An 18,826-nucleotide genomic window follows, 5' to 3' on the forward strand; every position below is an offset into this window, starting at 1 on the left:
TGAATCCGTTCAGATTGTGTCAGGCTGGAATCAGCTAAGTGGGTTAAGATAACGGCTAGAATACTCTAACGAAACGATTTTTCTTGATTTTATCTTCAGTGTCCTATGTGTTTACAATTGTCATGGTAACCGATTTCTTGCTTGATATGCCAAAACCATTCGCCATTAAAACGCCAGGCGTTAATCGGGTTCGTTTATCACAAAAATACTGTAACATTCTATTGGAATATTTATGCGCATGCAAAACCCTAACAGGAATTATCATTTCTCTCCCTGGGGGAATTATCACATCGACAGATGTTCGTACATCAGATTGTAACTTAACGCTATTTCCAGTAAAATCAATCACAGTTCTATAAAGCTTTAGAAAATCTTAGCCCGATATAAACTCATAGGTAAGAGTATCAACTAAGTTAACTTTCAACTCTACATGCTTCCCTCTGACGAAAGCAGGTACATTCCTAAATCCGACAACATTCAATTTTCATTTCCCTGCCGTTTATACTAAACTATATCTTGATTTCTAAATCGGATATCTCTGTAAAGCAGGAATTAAATCTAACGATCGCAAAGCAGTCACGGTAATATGAGCCCCTGAATCAATCAGAGAATGTGTGTCTGGGGGACTTCCGACAAATGTAACATATTCTACGAGTCAAACGATCTCAACAATTTCTAAGACAATTGGTAGCTTTGTTATAAATATATGGACAACGATCACACCGTATTTGTTTGTCGTAATGTTATTCTTTTTTCTTCCATAATTCGGTACTTTCTTCAGCTGTTTCATGTTCCTCAGTCGTAAGGTTATTTCGACACGATTGTTATTTAAAGCTAGATCTGATGTCATACATTTCTTTCTCTTGTCCGCTTAACTGTCTGCAGATTTCTTTAATCTTCTCGGTCGACTCTTTTGGTTCCCCATGGAGTCCGTTGACTAATTTGGCTTTGTGAGCATGTTCATCAGCGACTGCAAAGGTGGTTGGTTTCTTTCCTGCGACGAGTGCTTGTAACGGAGGTCTATGTCCATTCACAAAGACGGTCAATGTTTCTTTGTTGGTCTTCGGGCTTTCTCTGCCTTTACATGTAACAGTAATGTGTACTGCTCTACTGTCTTACAAGGTAGTTGCTTCAGTTTCTATAGCACAAAGTCGTAGAGTCACATGGGACCACACTTATCAAAGCGCTTCAGGAAAGTCTCTTTCAAAATTTCCATGTCACCCCGTTGATAATCAGGTAAATTCAGGAACCGTCTCTCAGCTTCATCAGATAAGTAGAGGCTAAAAGCCCTCGAGTGCTTTTTTCATCCGACCATCTTCAAAAGTCAGCAAGGTCTGTGTAGCGCTGCAACCAGCGTCGGGCATTGTCACTTTCCCGACCTGGTCCCAAACTGTCATTGTTTTCCGAGACTGTTTCTTTGATTTCTGCCAACTTGTCCTATACATACTGTTGCCATTGAACCAGATTTTAACTTCCTCTCAGAGATGGATTCATCGTTTGGTAAGTACTACCGCCTGATGTTGCATTTTCCAACAGAGACCTTGCTGTGTATGTTCGGACTCTCCACCATGTATTACAGTTCACAATGTTTTCCGTCAGAACATTGTTTTGTGAGAGGTCGTTTGGACACATGAACAGAGTAGAGGCTCTAAGTCTTCAAAGTTATCAACCGTTTATTTCATACATGTTGAAGTTACATGTCGCCAGGGATAGAGGTAGCTAGCCCTCCCTCTCCCATGCCCATGCTCCTCCTGATAGTATTGAACTATTGTTTTTATACAACACGTAAAAGGAGGGGTTTCGATCACACACTAGATATGAACTCAAGATACATTAATACACCAAATCAAAAGAACTGACAGAGCTCTTGATCTTCAATTTACATGACAGAAATAAACTTTAAATTCACTGTTACTTGTTGCAAACCCATCACGTAAAACTCTCATGTTCCTTCATTAGGTGTTATTTCTTTTCATAATCTAACATCATTCAAACATATTGCGTCCAGACTCCAAAAACATCCACGTAAATAGTATGTAACGTCTTTGTGCATTTGCCGCCAATATGGTGTGTATCTGGCTTGTCTGTAAATTAATTCATTATTAATTATAATATTTTCATTATTTAATAAATATTTTACTGTTGGCGATGACCACCTGGTACATTAACCTTTATGTGAAATAAACTACCTTTGTCATAATCAAGTTATGATATTGATCAATTAAGAAACAGTGAAGAAACAGACAAAATGACACAGTAACTGTCTGTAAATTATCGACAAATCTTATTTTCAGCTACCTCACAACAAGGTGCAAATACAGCACTACCAACTGTGTTACCAAAATAGCCTAGACACAGTAGGACTAGGTTGAAATCGGACGTAATGTTAATAAGCTTTCAATGAATATCATCGTCCGTATTCATAGAATTTCGAGTATTAAAGCTCTCGCGAGCATTATCAGCTAAGTGTTGAATAGGCATGTTGTCCTTCATGTAAATATTTTATCGAGACATACACTGGGCGAAATACTTGATATACAACAATATATACACATAATACATGTGTCAAATACAGTAAGTAGATACGTATGCTAATAAAATGCATTAGTAAAGAGTACACTTGGTGTGCAAAGATCTACATTACGTATACTCTTAATCTGCATAGATATAAGCTACACATATCAACGTATTGAAATGTTGCATATACAAAAATATACGTAACATATACAATTAATATTGTGTTTAATATACGTAAATATGCGTAAATATACGGAACGTATATCAAGCACTTTGTCCAGTGTTACCTTTTCATTGATTACAAAAGTCAAAGTGAACTATATCAGCGCCTCACCTTGTTGACAGTCAGGTATGTCTATGTCAATCCATCCTGGGGCACATTCTCCATTGGAACACAGACCAGTTGCTTTATTGCACGCAGCATTATTTTTGCAGTGACAATCATAGTTGCACAGCTCACCGTAAAAACCATCGGGACACGAATTAGGGACTGAAATAAACACAACAGTGACATATTGACAAACCATTAACGAAACATGGTCAGAGCTCTGACTTTCTGATTGACTCGACTATCGTACTGTACATATAATCGATGATAAAAATAAACTTCTTAATATTTACAACAGTATCTATCAAAGACTATATTCTAAGCGGCCAGTAACTCGATGAAAGTAGGGCGAAATAGTATTTTGCCTTAATGGTAATAAAAACACACTTCGGTCCACATCAATTTCACAGGCTATCTGATAAAACATGGCACATGTGTTTTAAAATGTAGGTGAAAATGAATGTCTTTTTTATGCAAAGCAAATATATGCGAAACCTCTTGATTGGTGTCCAACACGTTTGATACATTGACCCGAATTAAATATATTATATATCCATTGCTTAATACACATTTTAAGCTAATGTTTCGCTTGTAAACGATCGAAGTAGCATGCTGAATCTTTAAAATCCATGTGCCCTACGATGAATGCCATCAGCTAATATCCGTTATGACACATCAAGAAATTTTTATGTTGTATATATCTACATGAAGACAAAATCAAGAGAGTAGCTGAATGCCCACCTGTTAAACTTATACTAAGATTTGTTTCATCCTAGTTATGGTTTTTAAACTTTCTATTTTTTAACGCGACACAGCACAATAAACTGGGCGGGTATGAATCATGTCTTCCAACACGATGGGAACTAATTTGGAAGAATAGAATCTTTTATTGTTTGAATTTGTTATGTAGGTCATTTTACTCCACTTATGACCCGAGTTTAATTAGTCATGTTTTGAACCTTCTTGAATTTCAATTAGTCATGAGTGAAGATATTTTTTGGAACATTAATTAGCATATCAATAGAAATTCTAGATTGTCCTCTTATTCTCTTATATAACCATTTAAGTATAGGATAAATACTGGGGCGGCGCAGTTTTCAGTCAGACATTTGGGATCGTGTCACCTGCGTGTTACTTCAAGACTTTGGAAACTCCAGCAGTATTATTTCAAGATTTTCAAGACCTTCACAGCCTCGCTGGATTTATTCTGTGAACTTTGTGCAACCTCAAGCCTGCAAGCAAGCCAAAGGACTGTTCGCTTGTCTCAGTGTCTGACTCAACTCTTGAGCTTTGTGCCGTCCCAGATGAGATAAGTAACCTGTAAACTTTTACAATTTGTTCTTTATCCCTTGACTTAGTGATTAGTTTTATTTTTTGTATTAAATTTTATTTCAAAGAAATTCGCTGACTTCACCGTGTTTTTCCTCATGTAACGGGTCGAACATCATGAGTCGTTTGACAACATTTCGCTAGCTTTTACCAAACTACCGTATATTGTGAACTCAGTAAATTTTCGTCATGGCAGAATTCAAGCGAGACAAATTCATGGAGGACCCTGATCGGGACACATTTGATTCCCTAAGAAAAGACGACCTCATTGCCCTGGTCATTTCCTTAAAGAAGAAGTTAAAAGATCCATGTGCAAGAAGGAAATGCAGTACAATATTGTAAAACATTTAGTTAGGCAAATTTGAGGAATCCACCTTGAATGATTATATGCGTGAATTCACCATACACTGAGAAAGTTTGTCAAGATCATGCGAAGTTTACGGCAACTTATTCTGATTGAGGAGTTTAAAAGGTGTATTCGAGGTGACATTATCAATGAACAAAAGGCAGGTACATTGGAGGTTGCTGCTCGTTTGGCCGATGATTATTCATTTACCCATAAAACTTCATTGGTCAGCAAACCATCCCAGTCATTTCAATACCAAAACAGTGCAGGGAAATTTAAGTCGTCCTTTTCATCCAAGAATTTTTAAAAGAGAGTAGAAAATCAAATGACAAGAGTTCATAGAGTTCAAGTTACGTTCCTACATCATCAGATCGCAAGTCTTAATCCCCTTCTGGCAAACGATTTGGTGCACTTTCTTGTCACTATGTAAGAAAGACGGCCATTTAATGTCAGATTGTCTCAAATTGAAAAGAAAACGTGAAGGTCAGAGTGGTCAAAGTGGATCGAAGATCTCTGGCTTTATTTCTTTATCATCTCAATTAAAGTCTAATAATGTGTTTAACACAGTTTCTTAGGTTGGTAAAGCCAACCATTACAATACCTGTAAAAGTGGAGTAGTGTGAGCATGACGATTTGAAAGGGTAACAATCCTGGCAGCAATGTTTTGTATGTATTTGATACGCCGAATTGAATAATGGGGTATACCTTACAGCAAAGAATTACACATGTCCATACGGGAGGTTCAGAAGTAGTCCTGTACACATATTTACGGATGAGGGCAATGCAACGAGCGTGAAACATAGTGGACTGACAGATCAAGGCGACGAGGGTTCTCATAGCAAGATATGAATCAAGAAAAACACCCAGGGACGTTGCATTAACTTAGCTGGAATCAATGCATGACCTTCATGACCTCGCTGGATTTTATTCCGTGGACTTTGTGCAACCTCAAGCCTGCAAGCAAGCCAAAGGACTGTTCACTATATCTCAGTGTCTGACTCAACTTTGGAACTTTATGCCGTCCCAGCTGTGATAAGTAACCTGTAAACTTTTACAGTTTGTACTTTATCCCTTGACTTAGTGATTAGTTTTATTTTTTGTATTAAATTTTTTTTAAAGAAATTCACTGACTTCACCGTGTTTTTTCTCACATAACAAATTTTTAAAACGATTAAGGTGCCCCATAGCTGAAAATTTCAATATTAAAAATGACCAATTAAAAGAAGTAAATTGCAAATAAAAAGAAAAAAGTGATAAAGCATAAATTTGCCGATTAAACCAACATAACTACATCATCCTTTTCTCCCAAATTAGTTTCAAACGTGTTATGTCAAAACTTACTGTTACACTTCGATCCACTCCATCCTGAATCACACTCTGGATCCCCATAATTACATTCGCCTGTTTCTCCATTACATCCATTTGTACAATGGCATGTCTGTGAGCATCCAGGACCATACCTTCGGTCAGAACAGTCTGTAACAAAGGATAACTAATCATACAATCTGCTTAGACGAAACTTCATTTTAATCAAGTTACATTATCACATAACTTCAGCCTTAACGTTGAAACTAAGCTCATTCTACAATGATTTTCTATATTTTATTGGTAAAGAAATAAAAAACTATGTCTTTGTTTCATTTTATTGCTTGAGTTGGTTTTACGCACAAGATGTTACAAGATTGTACAAGATGTTAGTACATGCCCTTTCCCGGAATCTGCAAATTGTATGATAATTATTATTGACGTTCTTACTGTGCTAATTATTCTGTAAAGTTGAGCAAAGCGTAGCAATCATAGCTCACCATCTGTGCAGTCCAGGCCTCCATACGATGTACTGCAAGAACAACCGTAGGGGTCAGCTAGGCAATACATTGTACTACGACATGCATCCGGATTGGCAGACGAACAAACCCGGTCACATTCCATTCCGTAGGTGTTCCTTCCACAACCTTAAAGGCACAAGTATTACGGTGACTGGCGTAACAATACCAGTATGAATCCCTGTCGTTTACTTAAGTAAAACCTGAAGCAGAATACGGCTATTAGTCCCCACGGACGAAGTCCGGGGGGACTTATAGCCATTCCGGAAGTACCTATCACAGCTTTCAGACAACCTCCAAATCTTAGAAAAATTCTCGTAAGAGCAGACCTCAAAAAACTACCTCATCAGCCCACAACAGGTGAAACTAAACGCTGCGGCAAGTGCAATCAATGCCAATTCATTACAGAAACAAACACAATCACCAGCTCCACAACAGGTAAAACCCACAACATCATCGGTAAAATCTCATGCAACACCCGTAATCTCATTTACATTATTACCTGCCAAAAATGTTCAAAACAATACATTGGGGAGACGAAAAGGGAACTCAAAAGACGAATATACGAACACATATACACAATCCGCAGTCGTAAACCCACCCCAGTCTCAGAACATTTCAATCAACTCGACCACAGTCCATCACACTTCCAAGCTACTGGTTTACACAAAGTTCACACCACACAACACCCGAAAAAGAAGAATATGTGAACAAAATACATTGTAGAAATTGACACACTCACACCCAAGGGCATTAACCAAAGAGAAGGATAAAGCTACTTTCCCGCGTTTCAACTTCCCCTTTTCCAACCACTTAGGGGAACCCTTAGTTCAGACCTTTTTTTCCGTCTTAGGAGTCCCTTCACCATGAACTTGCTCATTCCGACCCTCCACTTCAGCTGGTACAGTTCCACTCTCCGCACCCAGGTCAGTTTCATTCCATTGTACCTTTGTTTCAACCACCATTCTTGTTTCAAAAGGCTTATTGATCTTTAATTTTTAGTCATAGCGCTTTTCACTGTTTTTTATCACTACTGATTTTTAATTTCGTTCCTTACAACTGTAGTTGTGCTGTTTCACTCACTGTAATTCCAGTTTTTCACAAGTATTGTAATTCTCAATTTATTTCGTTTTTACTCTCAGTTTACTTTTTATCAGCCCGATTTTTACTTCTGTTTGTGCTCATTTTTATTTGTCAGCTTTTGCCCTGAAGAAGGCAACTTGTGTGTTGCCGAAACGTCGGTATTTTAAATAAAGATCATTAGAAGACAAGGAGTACTGGTTGAACGCCTTCTTTATTAATTTATCTATGCCATGATCCTGGTGTGTTCCCGCACTCTACGTGTTGCTTCTATGGTTGTAGTTGGACTGACTCTTTTTAGAACACTGGACTTATAGATTGGGTCATGTCCGTGCGTGCGTCCGTCCGTCCGTCCGTTCATGCAGATATCTCAGACATGCTCTGGTCAATTTCTTTCAAACTTTGCACAAAAATAGTACCCTACCTCATACAGATGCACGTCGATTTGTTTCACAATGCGATCAAATTTGGCCGTGTTAGAGGACTTTTTAGTTTACACCTCCATAGACTCCCATGTATGAGGCAGTCTCCATAGACTCCCATGTATAAGGCAGTCTCCATAGACTCCCATGTATAAGGCAATCTCCATAGACTCCCATGCATAAGGCAGTCTCTATAGACTCCCATGTATAAGGCCAAGAAAAATAAAAATTTAGTTTCTCGTCCTATTCATATTGAAAAAATATGCAGTGACACAGTTTTTAGTCCCCACAAATAAAGTCCAGGGGGCTTATAGATTGGGTCATGTCCGTCCGTGAGTCCATCTGTTCACACAGATATCTCAGACACTTTGACAAAATGTCATGTGACCTTGGTGACCTTTGACCCCAAATATACATATTTGTCCATAACTCAGTAACCACAAGTGCTAAACCTTTCATATATGGTATGATGGGACACCTTATGACGCCACATATTGTACCTCATTAATTATGTGCATATCTAATTTTGAGCGACCCAATAGAGCTAGAGGTCTGATGTGTGGTATATAGGGATAACTTAGCAATACAATTTTTTTGGCTAAATGTCACATGACCTTGGTGACCTTTGACCTCAAATATACACAGGGTTCGTACGCTCCTGGAAAGTCCTGGAAAGTCCTGGAATTTAAAACCACTCCTGGAAAGTCCTGGAAACTCCTGGAAAATCAAAATTTACTCCTGGAAACTCCTGGAAAATCGCTAGTTACGATCGCACACCGTCGAGAACGGCCAGATCGTAAAGGCGAATGTCAAACAGTATAATTGTCGAACGTCAAAATCGTAAAATGCGAAAAGTTGTTTTGCGACAGGTGGGGAGCCCTCCTGAGACAAAATTTGGAAAGCATAGTAGTGTGTCTTATAATGTCGTAAAGGGGTACTCTTGCACTAGTGTGGGCGAGACCATGTTGTGTATGCTATTATCCATGGTTTTGCACGCACGTACAGTGACATCGAAGTAGGCATGAGTTGGACCGTGTTGAAATTTTAAGTTTGTTCGGGTCATCAGTCACAGTAATGCCTCCTGGAAAGTGTTTATTCAGCGATCATTGTTGAAACAGCCCGAGTACAAAGGATGGCTGGAGCGGGCACAAGATAAATTCGCAGCAAGATGCAAACTCAATGAAAAGACTTTTGTTGTATCGAAAAGCTCTGCGTATGATGCTCCGTGTTCCCTTGGCTCGCCATTCGGTACATTGATGCGAGATATCGCCGGCCTTTGGGCCCTTGACCGTGCATCGCCAGCAAACTAATGGTTTTGGACGTCATGCGAACAATTCTTTTTTGCAGTCTGTGAGTGGTTGAGTTATTCGGGTAGGCATACGGTAGATTGGATCGAGTTGATTTCAGCCGAAAGTAGTTAGAAAAATAGTTTTTCGTGTGCGGTCCAAATTGGGACCGCATGTCTATGGACCTTAGTAGGGCTGTAGTGGGAGGCTTCATAACGCCAGGAACACACAGCATTGTACGCGGGGCTATGAAAAGCCATGCTAAAGGAGCAAACATCGAGCTCTGGTAGGAAAAAAACAGGTGCAAGTAAATCACAAATTAATGATTTCTTTGCCCGATCTTCATCAAATGTAAAGTCATCGACTAATTCTAAGCCTTCCCCGAGTTTATCTTTCCTGACACCACACTCACAACTCACAACTCTCAGTCGTCAGTGAAGTTATTCAAGATGTCGTCACCATCAAAACCTGTCAACTCGTCATTGACTGCATTTGTCAGCAAAATGATGTCTTATGGGCTGAAGTTTTGTGAACAATGAAAACTTTAGAAAAAACTAGTGTATGATGCTTATTAAATTGCAAGCTTTATCGTGCAAACACTCCTGGAAAACGGCATTTATCAACCACAATACTCCTGGAATATGGCAAAAATCTCCTGGAAAGTCCTGGAATTTTGATTTACTTGAAGTGTATGAACCCCGATACATATTTGTCCGTAACTAAGTTCCAACAATTGCTACACCCTTCATATTTGGTATGATTTGAAACCTTATGACGCCTCATATTGTACCTTATTAATTATGTGCATATCTAATTTTGAGGAAGCCAATAGAGCTGGATGTCTGATTTTTGGTATATAGGGATAACTTAACAATTCAATTTTTTTGACAACATGTCACGTGACCTTGGTGACCTTTGACCTCAAATATACATATTTGTCCATAACTCAGTAACCACAAGTGCTACACCCTTCATATTTGGTATGATGGGACACCTTATGACGCCACATATTGTGCCTCATTACTTATACGCATATCTAATTTTGAGCGAGCCAATAGAACTAGTGGTCTGATTTTTGGTTTATAGGGATAACTTAGCAATACAATTATTTTGACAACATGTCACGTGACCTCAATGACCTTTGACCTCAAATATACATATTTGTCCATAACTCAGTAACCACAAGTGCTACACCCTTCATATTTGGTATGATGGGACACCTTATGACACCACATATTGTACCTCATTACTTATACGCATATCTAATTTTGAGCGAGCCAATAGAACTAGTGGTCTGATTTTTGGTTTATAGGGATAACTTAGCAATACAATTATTTTGACATGTCACGTGACCTCAATGATCTTTGACCTCAAATATACATATTTGTCCGTAACTCAGTAACCACAAGTGCTACACCCTTCATATTTGGTATGATGGGATACCTTATGACGCCACATATTGTACCTCATTAATTATGCACATATCTAATTCTGATCAAGCCAATAGAGCTGGATGTCTTATTTTTGGTATATAGGGATAACTATAGGATAAAATCTTTTTGACAAAATGTCATGTGACTCGATAACCTTTTACCTAAAGTATACGTTATGTCAATAAATAAGTAACCACAAGTGCTACGTCCTTTATATTTAGTAGGATGGGAGACCTTTAGACAACACACGCTTTACCTTATTAATTACGCACATATCTAATTCTGGGCAAGCCAATAGAGCTAGAGGTCTGAATTTTGGCATAAAGGGATTAATTAGCGATACATTTTTTTTTTTTAAATGTCATGTGACCTTGATGACCTTTGACCTTTATTATAGATATATATGCATAACCTTTGCTGAAACTGATAAAGAAACAACTTCCAAACAAAGACATTACACTTTGTTAAGCTGTCTGCAACCCCCTTCTGTATCACAGTGATTTTAATCTAGACCCACTTTTTCAACAGGACTCTCCTCTCAAAGTATCAAAGTACCCTTGAACAAGTGGGGACTATGTCATTGACAATGGCTTGTTGTAGGTATTTCATAACGTACTGTTCTGCTTTGACAAGGTTATTAAACAATGAAAATAAAACCAATTTAACTAACTGGAACGATTAGGTCTGGGTGTAAACTTTATGAGCACTTCAGGCAGAATTGATTGAATACCAACACTTTCACGACTTTTCAGCCACTGAAATATATATGCCATTTTACTTGACGGTTTATATCAATGCACACGCCGTTTCGAACGATATTGTGCTAAAGACCCGTCAAATAATCAGCGAACGACGTCGAACCGTAATGCAAGGTTAATCAAAAGATCGCCGAAAAATGAGGTACAAGAAGTCTTTCCGATATCTATTTTATCTAAACTGAAGGAAAGCGATATTAACTTGACAATGTCGATAAAGAATTGTAAAGCCTCTGAATGAATGATTATAAAGCACACGTTCTTCTGGCGATAAGCAGACGTATGGTAGACGAGCAGCATTTAAGCACGACATTTTGACACGTGCGGGATTAAGTAGATTACTATGGACATTTCGGTGCATATACAAGTATCCTAAAATGGTGAAACCTAGAATGAGAATCCTCGAGCAGAGCTGAGGACATAACGCTGAACCAATTTTATTACACTGAAAAATTTCAGTTTCTCAATTGCTATTAGAACTGTCGGTCATTCTTTACAAACAGAACATATCAAGTGCTAACTTGCTTTGATGATAGTACATGTATCTTTGACAGATGTTAAACCACTCACCAGTTTGACATTGTGATCCCATAAATCCAGGTGGACAGATACACTCACCAGTGTCTGAGCTGCATATTCCTCCATTGTAACACGTTTGACAGGCAGACAGACATTCTGGGAAATGCCATTTTCCGTTTGGACAATCTGGATCAACGGAAAATTCCTTAAACTTTTAACAGTTTTCCTTGCGGAAGCAAATGCAGCATGATATATTTTTTTTTCTATAGCAATAAGAGTCAGCTTAAGGAAAACCATTTATGGTGAAATTACAAGTTTTTGACTGATTTTGAAAACAATCACGTGGAGAAAACTTATATAAATGTGCGCTCCCTCTACCACTGGTCTAGAAACGCCAATGATTTAAGGTTTGAATCACCCGTACCACAAGGACAAGACTTAATATTGAATGGTCTCTGATTTTTTCATTTTCTTTATTCATCATCGATAAGTGAACTCCCTAAAATTGGATAATTTGTGATTTCTTATTTTTAAAATGTTATTTAAATGTTCTTAGTCCGAATAGGGAGAAACTATTAAACTCTCTCATTTCCCGTGTGATTTCACATTCTTTGTATAGATGAGTGCAACAAAATAACTTTGTTACCCTTACGTAAGTGTGGTAGACAAAAAGTTTGAACCATTCAAAGTTTGAAATCTATTGACGTAAAAAGATTTCCAGTTTTACGAAATATTATGCTAACAACATGGAAAACGGGGAAATGTTGTGATTCGACAATTAAAAATGACATGTAAATAACATGCCTTGCATTCTCTAGGTTTGTTATTGTTGTTTATAAATATCAAGCCTTTCTGCAAAGAAACAAGCCGTGTCTCAAGACCGGTGATGGAGGGACCCCAATAAAGGGCTTTGAACACTACAGATGGGCGAAATTTAATTCATAATTCACCTGCTTGAACGTGTATGGTAAAAGGAAAGTAATAATGTAAACATCAAAATATTTCCATACAACTGTATTTGTAATTGATATTATAGTACCAAATGGCGAGAGAGTGCAAGCACGCCGTACTCGGGGTCACTGCACAAAGACTTGCAGTGTATTCTACTATCCATCGCACACTCTAGGCGCTCACGCGGGGACAGCAGATGTACACCACAAGCGCTCGCACTCACTCTAGCAGCACATTATTACATATGTGACTTAATAAAATGGGAAGGAATTACAAGAAACATGTATTGCGATCTGAAGATATACAGACTTTCAGAACTGTAATGTTCTTCTCGTTACTATAATCGATTATCTTCGTCTATCTGTCAAATCTTCAATGCAAATTTCTCTCGCGTCTTGCTTACAGACGACAGTTTTGTTTCTTTACAATTGCCACTTGTTTACAGACAAAACAGTTCCAGTCACAAAGTATATTCATTACCATAGAGTTATCGCATATTATATTACCGTTCCATGTCCGTCGCATTTTAATTGGTCAAGCTAAACCATGTGACCGACCACAAATACGCAATAATGGTTTGTTTATGTACCCGTGAAGATGAATAATATCGTAAACATCATAACTTTTGAGCTAAAACGTAAATTGTAATTTGTATAAAGATCATAATCAATCACAAAATAAAATGGAACACTTGTTGGCCAATTTTAGACACTTTTTGAAAAACTATCCGGATTTGCAAAAGTTTTGCAGCGCGCACTACTCGCTGACATGTTCTGAGGCCCATTTGTCGTTCGCGTGGGAAATTTTTCGTAAATTTTGTCGGTTTTTGGAGTTCGTTGATAATAAAATGGAAATAACAGACTCCGCGCTGACCATTAACGTTTATTTATGGGCGCGGGCTCGAGGAAAGCCAAATATAACGGGCTCGGCAAGCCTCGCCGGTTAATTTTTGGCTTTCCCCTCGCCCTGGCCCATAAATACATGTTAATGATCAGCGCGTCGCCCGTTATTTCTATAATATTTTCGGTATTTGTACTAGTGTTACGCGTGCTCGGATGTAAATAAAGTGTGATAAAGACGTAATAATTTAGAGAATATCCCTAATATTTTCTTAAAGATATGATGTGCTCCTGTACTATTATATTCATGACTTACAGCGATGCTCGTAACTGGCCTGTGACCGTAAGGTTTTCATACTGCCTGTACTTCGAATTCTATGTAACTATTTTACCTCTCACGATGAGTCTCATAAATCCATGCTTTCCTTGACTTCGTTGTGTTTCACTGCTGTAACATTCATAAATTCCTGCGTCACTGGTCTTTGCAAATGATATCGTAATACTTCTCTGACCATTCCATTGCGGTTTCTCAACCCCGTTATGTCTCCATTTTAATAAGGCTTCTGATATTGATGTCGTCATTGTCAGTGTTACATCATGTCCCCAACTCACTGTCTTGGTTGGACTCTCTGGTTTTACATCGGCTGAGAAAAGAAAAAAAACCCATTTATTTGCAATGGAAAGACAGATGTCTAAATGTCCTCTGTTTCTTATTGCTCTCTTCAACTGGCTGTTATAGACACAGATATCATATCTTGTAGTTATAGCGACCATTCTGCAATTATACTTTCCATAGGAGATAGTCGTAAAAACCTTGGGCGTTCTTATTGGAAGTTACCGTTTTTAATCTAACAATTCCCCGATGGTTAATAAGGTCAGAATCCCCGTAAATTATACATTTTCTGAAAGAAGATATAGGGGAAAATTTTGGTAAACACAGGGTCACCATTGTTTACATAACTATCACGTGACAGGTGATTTGCATAACCTTTCAAAAATCTGTTTCCCTAAGTTTTGTCTCAATACTTCAAAATATCTGACTCAAACTTGCTGGAATGTAAGCTGTCACAACACTCTTTCAAATTATGTCTCAGATTTTTATATCTTGCTTAGTGTTTTTGGAGCACAATTTTAAAGAAATCAGCTGGGGTTAAATTCACCGCTCTGGAAGTTTTTCTAGCATAAAAATTGTTTAAGAAGGTTTAAAAAATTCTGAGACACACTTTGGAAGATCATTAGGACAGCTTGCAATCACGCAAATTTTAGTCACATATCTCAAAGCATTGAAACAAAACATGGGGAAAACCGATTTTTGAAATTTTATGCAAATTACCTGTCACGTGATAGTTATGTAAACAATGGTGACACTATGGTAATCAAAATATTCCCCCATATCTAGGCTTTTCGAAAATATACAATTTACGGGGGTATGAGCTCATTAACCGCTAGAGATTGTTGGCTTAAAAAGGTCAATTTCTTGTCTTGGAACCTTAATATATTTGAATATCTTGCTCCACAGAAGGAAGACGAGGAGTTCGATCAAAAGGTGCATACGTGACAACGGCATGGGAAGCCTTTTCTGTTGATTGATGACGAAGGACAGAGATACAAATATTGAATGATTTATAGTGGCTTTAAACAGTACAATTCAAACACATGACTGTTCAACCTCAAACGGGAAATAACGTTGACAGAGGAACATTATGATGAAGTTCATTAGTGAAAATATTTTTCAGGATAATTTTGAAGAGTGAGGTTAAAACGAAATATGTTTTTCAAATGCGATCTTACCCTCATCAACCACCAACACAGTTTGTAGTCTCTCAGTTTCACCCGTGTTAGCATTGGCATCACAGTAGTATACGCCTGGTCTGCCAGCACCGTTAGGTAAAAAAAGTCTTCTTGCGTAGACATCGTAGCTTTCATACCGATACCCTGAAGGGAGTTCCGATCCTGTACCTGTGTCAAGGATCCTGCCAAAGGAGAAACTTGTACCCACAGTTGATATGGAGTCACCAGCTGAGTATCCACCGATGAAATAATCAGCAGAATTCAAACTAGGTACTGCCTTTCCATTGTAAAATGTGATATCTAATCGAGATTCTGTGGAAAGAAACCGCAATCATCAATATAATCATGTTACTCTTAAGATTATACGCACTGCCATAATCTGCTATGAGTACCGTCATTATGATACGCATTTTTGATAAGTGATGTACATCTCAATTGTCATATTAACTGAGTGTTCTCATCATTTCAAAACGTTTTATTATTTGTTCCTTTGAGGAATAGTAGTAGGCTAACATTTTGTTGTCGTCGTGTCATTTTTCAATTTTTTGTCTATTAAATCATAAATTGTTACCGTAGCAACCAGCCTTTCACATGAAATTTGCTGTGAAAATGAATGAAAACGTCAGATAAACCAGGATCATAACTATTTATGTGGTTTGTACTCTGTCATTTATGCTGAATGACTTACAACATCAAAAAGCGAAGAAATATGGAAGAATGTGAAATTCGCTTTATCGAGATTACTAAATATTTGACTTAAGGGTATAAGTTTGCTTTACTGGAGCGCAGGACTTCTTTGTCTAGATTTGTCCTCGTCATTGTGGTAGCACCATTGCACAAATGCAAGATCAAGAATTTGTTGTCATCGTGTAGTTACTTTTCAGTGTCATGTAATTTAAATCACAGGTCGTTACCATAGCAACCAATCGTAAATGAAATTTGCTGTAAAATAAAAAATATAAGTAAATCAAGTCTTACGCTGACTATTAAGTTCAGATCACGTGTTTCTAGATCACCAGAATGAGTATAGACGAAGATGCTTAAATACGTTCAATCTTCCAGTAATGCCGCCGGGAAAAATGATGGTATCCATCTAGCTCACTACTGGCCTCAATTATTGCGCTGTTCTATTCAAATATGTGTCACTTCCACCTACTGACATGCTCCTAGATACTTGCATTACAGCCGCTTGACATTTCACCCTCGTCTTTTGTTTGGCTTTGTTGGCTAGCATTTTTACACAAAGAAACATGTCTGAACTGCTCTATGTACGTGTTTCGAATTTGGCCCCAGGACAATGCACCTTTAACCTAATGTCTTGTGTGGATGTGCAACGACCATCTACAATTCTGCGAATGTCTCCAGGTCATGCAAAGTATTGTAGATGTCAGTATACAAAGACATCAGGGTACAATTCAAATATAACAAGGTCTAAGTCAGTATCTTCTTTCCCAACCAGATAAGGAAAGCAGGTATCGCTATCACTCTGACGCGACACCGCGACACAGTTGAGTAATTACAAGAATAAGGGCTTGAAATGGTTTCAAGTTTTAAAATTTGGTAACCCTATGTACTAGAAAATAATCATCCATCTGCATTATTCCTTTGGTAGATGCTTTTCATTTATTTCCTGGTGCCAACCTTAAGGGTAGGAATCGAAAATGTTTTGCAGTCGCGCTTAAGAGCTCTCAAACATTTGCAGAAGTGAATATACGAGTACCAGGCGGTACGGGTTCTCATCTCTTTGCATAACATCTGCGCATGAGCAACAGATTTACTTAGCAGCCCTTGGGCCATAAGGCTCAATGGAGAACGTTTTGTATAACGAATGCAGTTCCGTGATGTCGTTGTTCACGTTATTAGGAATACATTGTTAGAAGTTTACTGGGCGAGTTTTAATCATAGTGATGTCTATTTCCCCATAAAAGGACGAAAAGATGTATTTTCACCAAGTGTCATCCTCGGTTTCACTCTGATCTTAATCTTGAAATAGTCTTTCAAAAATACCATTGACTTACTTTTACCTTGAACACGATTGGAACTTATTTGGGATAATTGGATCTTTACATTTAACAAATTTCTCAAAAGCGTTAGGTGCCCTATAGCTGAATGTTGCAATATTATAAAGTACTCATAAAAACAAGTGTGTAACTTAAAAGAAAAGTAGATGAGCTTACGTTTGCAGAATTAATCGACATTACTTCACTATCCAATTATCTCAAACTAGTTCCAATCGTGTTCTTGTCACATGAGGGATGACAGATATACAAGTTTACTATAAAGAGCTATTAAGTCATTTCAATAAGCCTCTTTTGTATTTGTAAATGAAACAAAACTCTTTCGAGAATTCCCCATATGTAACTAAAGGAGGCGCCGTCCTCTTCGATTTCACTAGGTATAGGAACGCCATGTAAATTGAAAACACTATGATTTGTCAAGGGTCATTTGCAAAAAAAATCGAGTAGACAAGGTCTACACAGATTGAGTCGTACAAACAAAATAAATCTTCAGAAATCAGCCTTGGTACAACACGGAATCAACGAAATTAGGTCGAATGGAACTTGGAGGTTACAGAAACCCACTAATGTTACAAATTCGTTGAAATCGATTTCCGTGCAAAAAGAATGCAAATGCAATTGAGTTCGTTATGCATGTATAACTGTTGAGGCGTGAACATTGGAGTAATAGTATGACTGAAAATATCAATGCACAACGATTCCCCCTTCTTTATGTTTAATACCAATGACTATTTGTACTCAAACAGTTACTGGTACCAGCAGTGTTAAGTATCCGCCAAAGACTGGTCATCTGCTACTTGTCAAATATAAATGCGTCCATTGTAGTCACCATTTAGCCTTAGAGTGTTAGTGCGGGTTGGAGAGAAAACCGTATTCCAATATGGCTGCTCAATGTACAATCGTTCAGGTCTCTTAAGCGCTGATCAAATGTTCTTAGGAAAAAACAACTAGTGCAGAAGAGTAAGCTTATACGTAAATATATACAACTTACCCGTAATACTGAAAGGTAAAAGAAAGGTGACCAAAGTCAGTAGGACAAACATTTCTGTTCGTGAAGGCTAACCCGACGTCAATCTGCCAATTGAGTTCGCTAGTGTCTGCAATTGTTGCGCAGTTCCAGTGAAGAATGTTGCGCAGTTCCAGTGAAGAATGTGTCCCTTCCAGAAATAAATAGAAACACTGACCCTATTGACATGACCATACCTATTTGCATCACAACAGTCTTATATTTCATGCTCGTCTTTGTTGGACTTTGTTGGCTGGAACACAGGGTCCTCGAGCTCCGATGGTGATGATGATTAAACATTTAAAAATGAAGAAAAATGTCAATATATTTGGACTCAGTAAAGTTGTTGTTGTCGTTATTGTTGTTGTTGTTGTTGTTGTTGT

The 18,826-nt window shown here is 37.9% G+C and overlaps 1 protein-coding gene across 1 annotated transcript in view; it reads right to left on the reverse strand.

Annotated features, from left to right (window-relative positions):
* LOC139138935 (receptor-type tyrosine-protein phosphatase S-like) overlaps positions 1-18,605 on the reverse strand; it is a 34,325-nt gene extending 15,720 nt beyond the window's left edge. The window contains exons 1-7 of the mRNA XM_070707558.1: positions 18,429-18,605; positions 15,420-15,731; positions 14,021-14,272; positions 11,890-12,024; positions 6,326-6,472; positions 5,862-5,996; positions 2,852-3,007 (exon numbers count right to left, since the gene is read on the reverse strand). Coding sequence (XP_070563659.1) covers positions 2,852-3,007; positions 5,862-5,996; positions 6,326-6,472; positions 11,890-12,024; positions 14,021-14,272; positions 15,420-15,731; positions 18,429-18,480 — 1,189 coding nt within the window. The 5' untranslated portion in view covers positions 18,481-18,605. The remainder of the gene's footprint in view (positions 1-2,851; positions 3,008-5,861; positions 5,997-6,325; positions 6,473-11,889; positions 12,025-14,020; positions 14,273-15,419; positions 15,732-18,428) is intronic.
* Positions 18,606-18,826: the final 221 nt, after the last annotated feature.

Source organism: Ptychodera flava, chromosome 8 (genome assembly GCF_041260155.1).
Source record: "Ptychodera flava strain L36383 chromosome 8, AS_Pfla_20210202, whole genome shotgun sequence".
NCBI classification, from domain to species: Eukaryota; Metazoa; Hemichordata; class Enteropneusta; family Ptychoderidae; genus Ptychodera; species Ptychodera flava.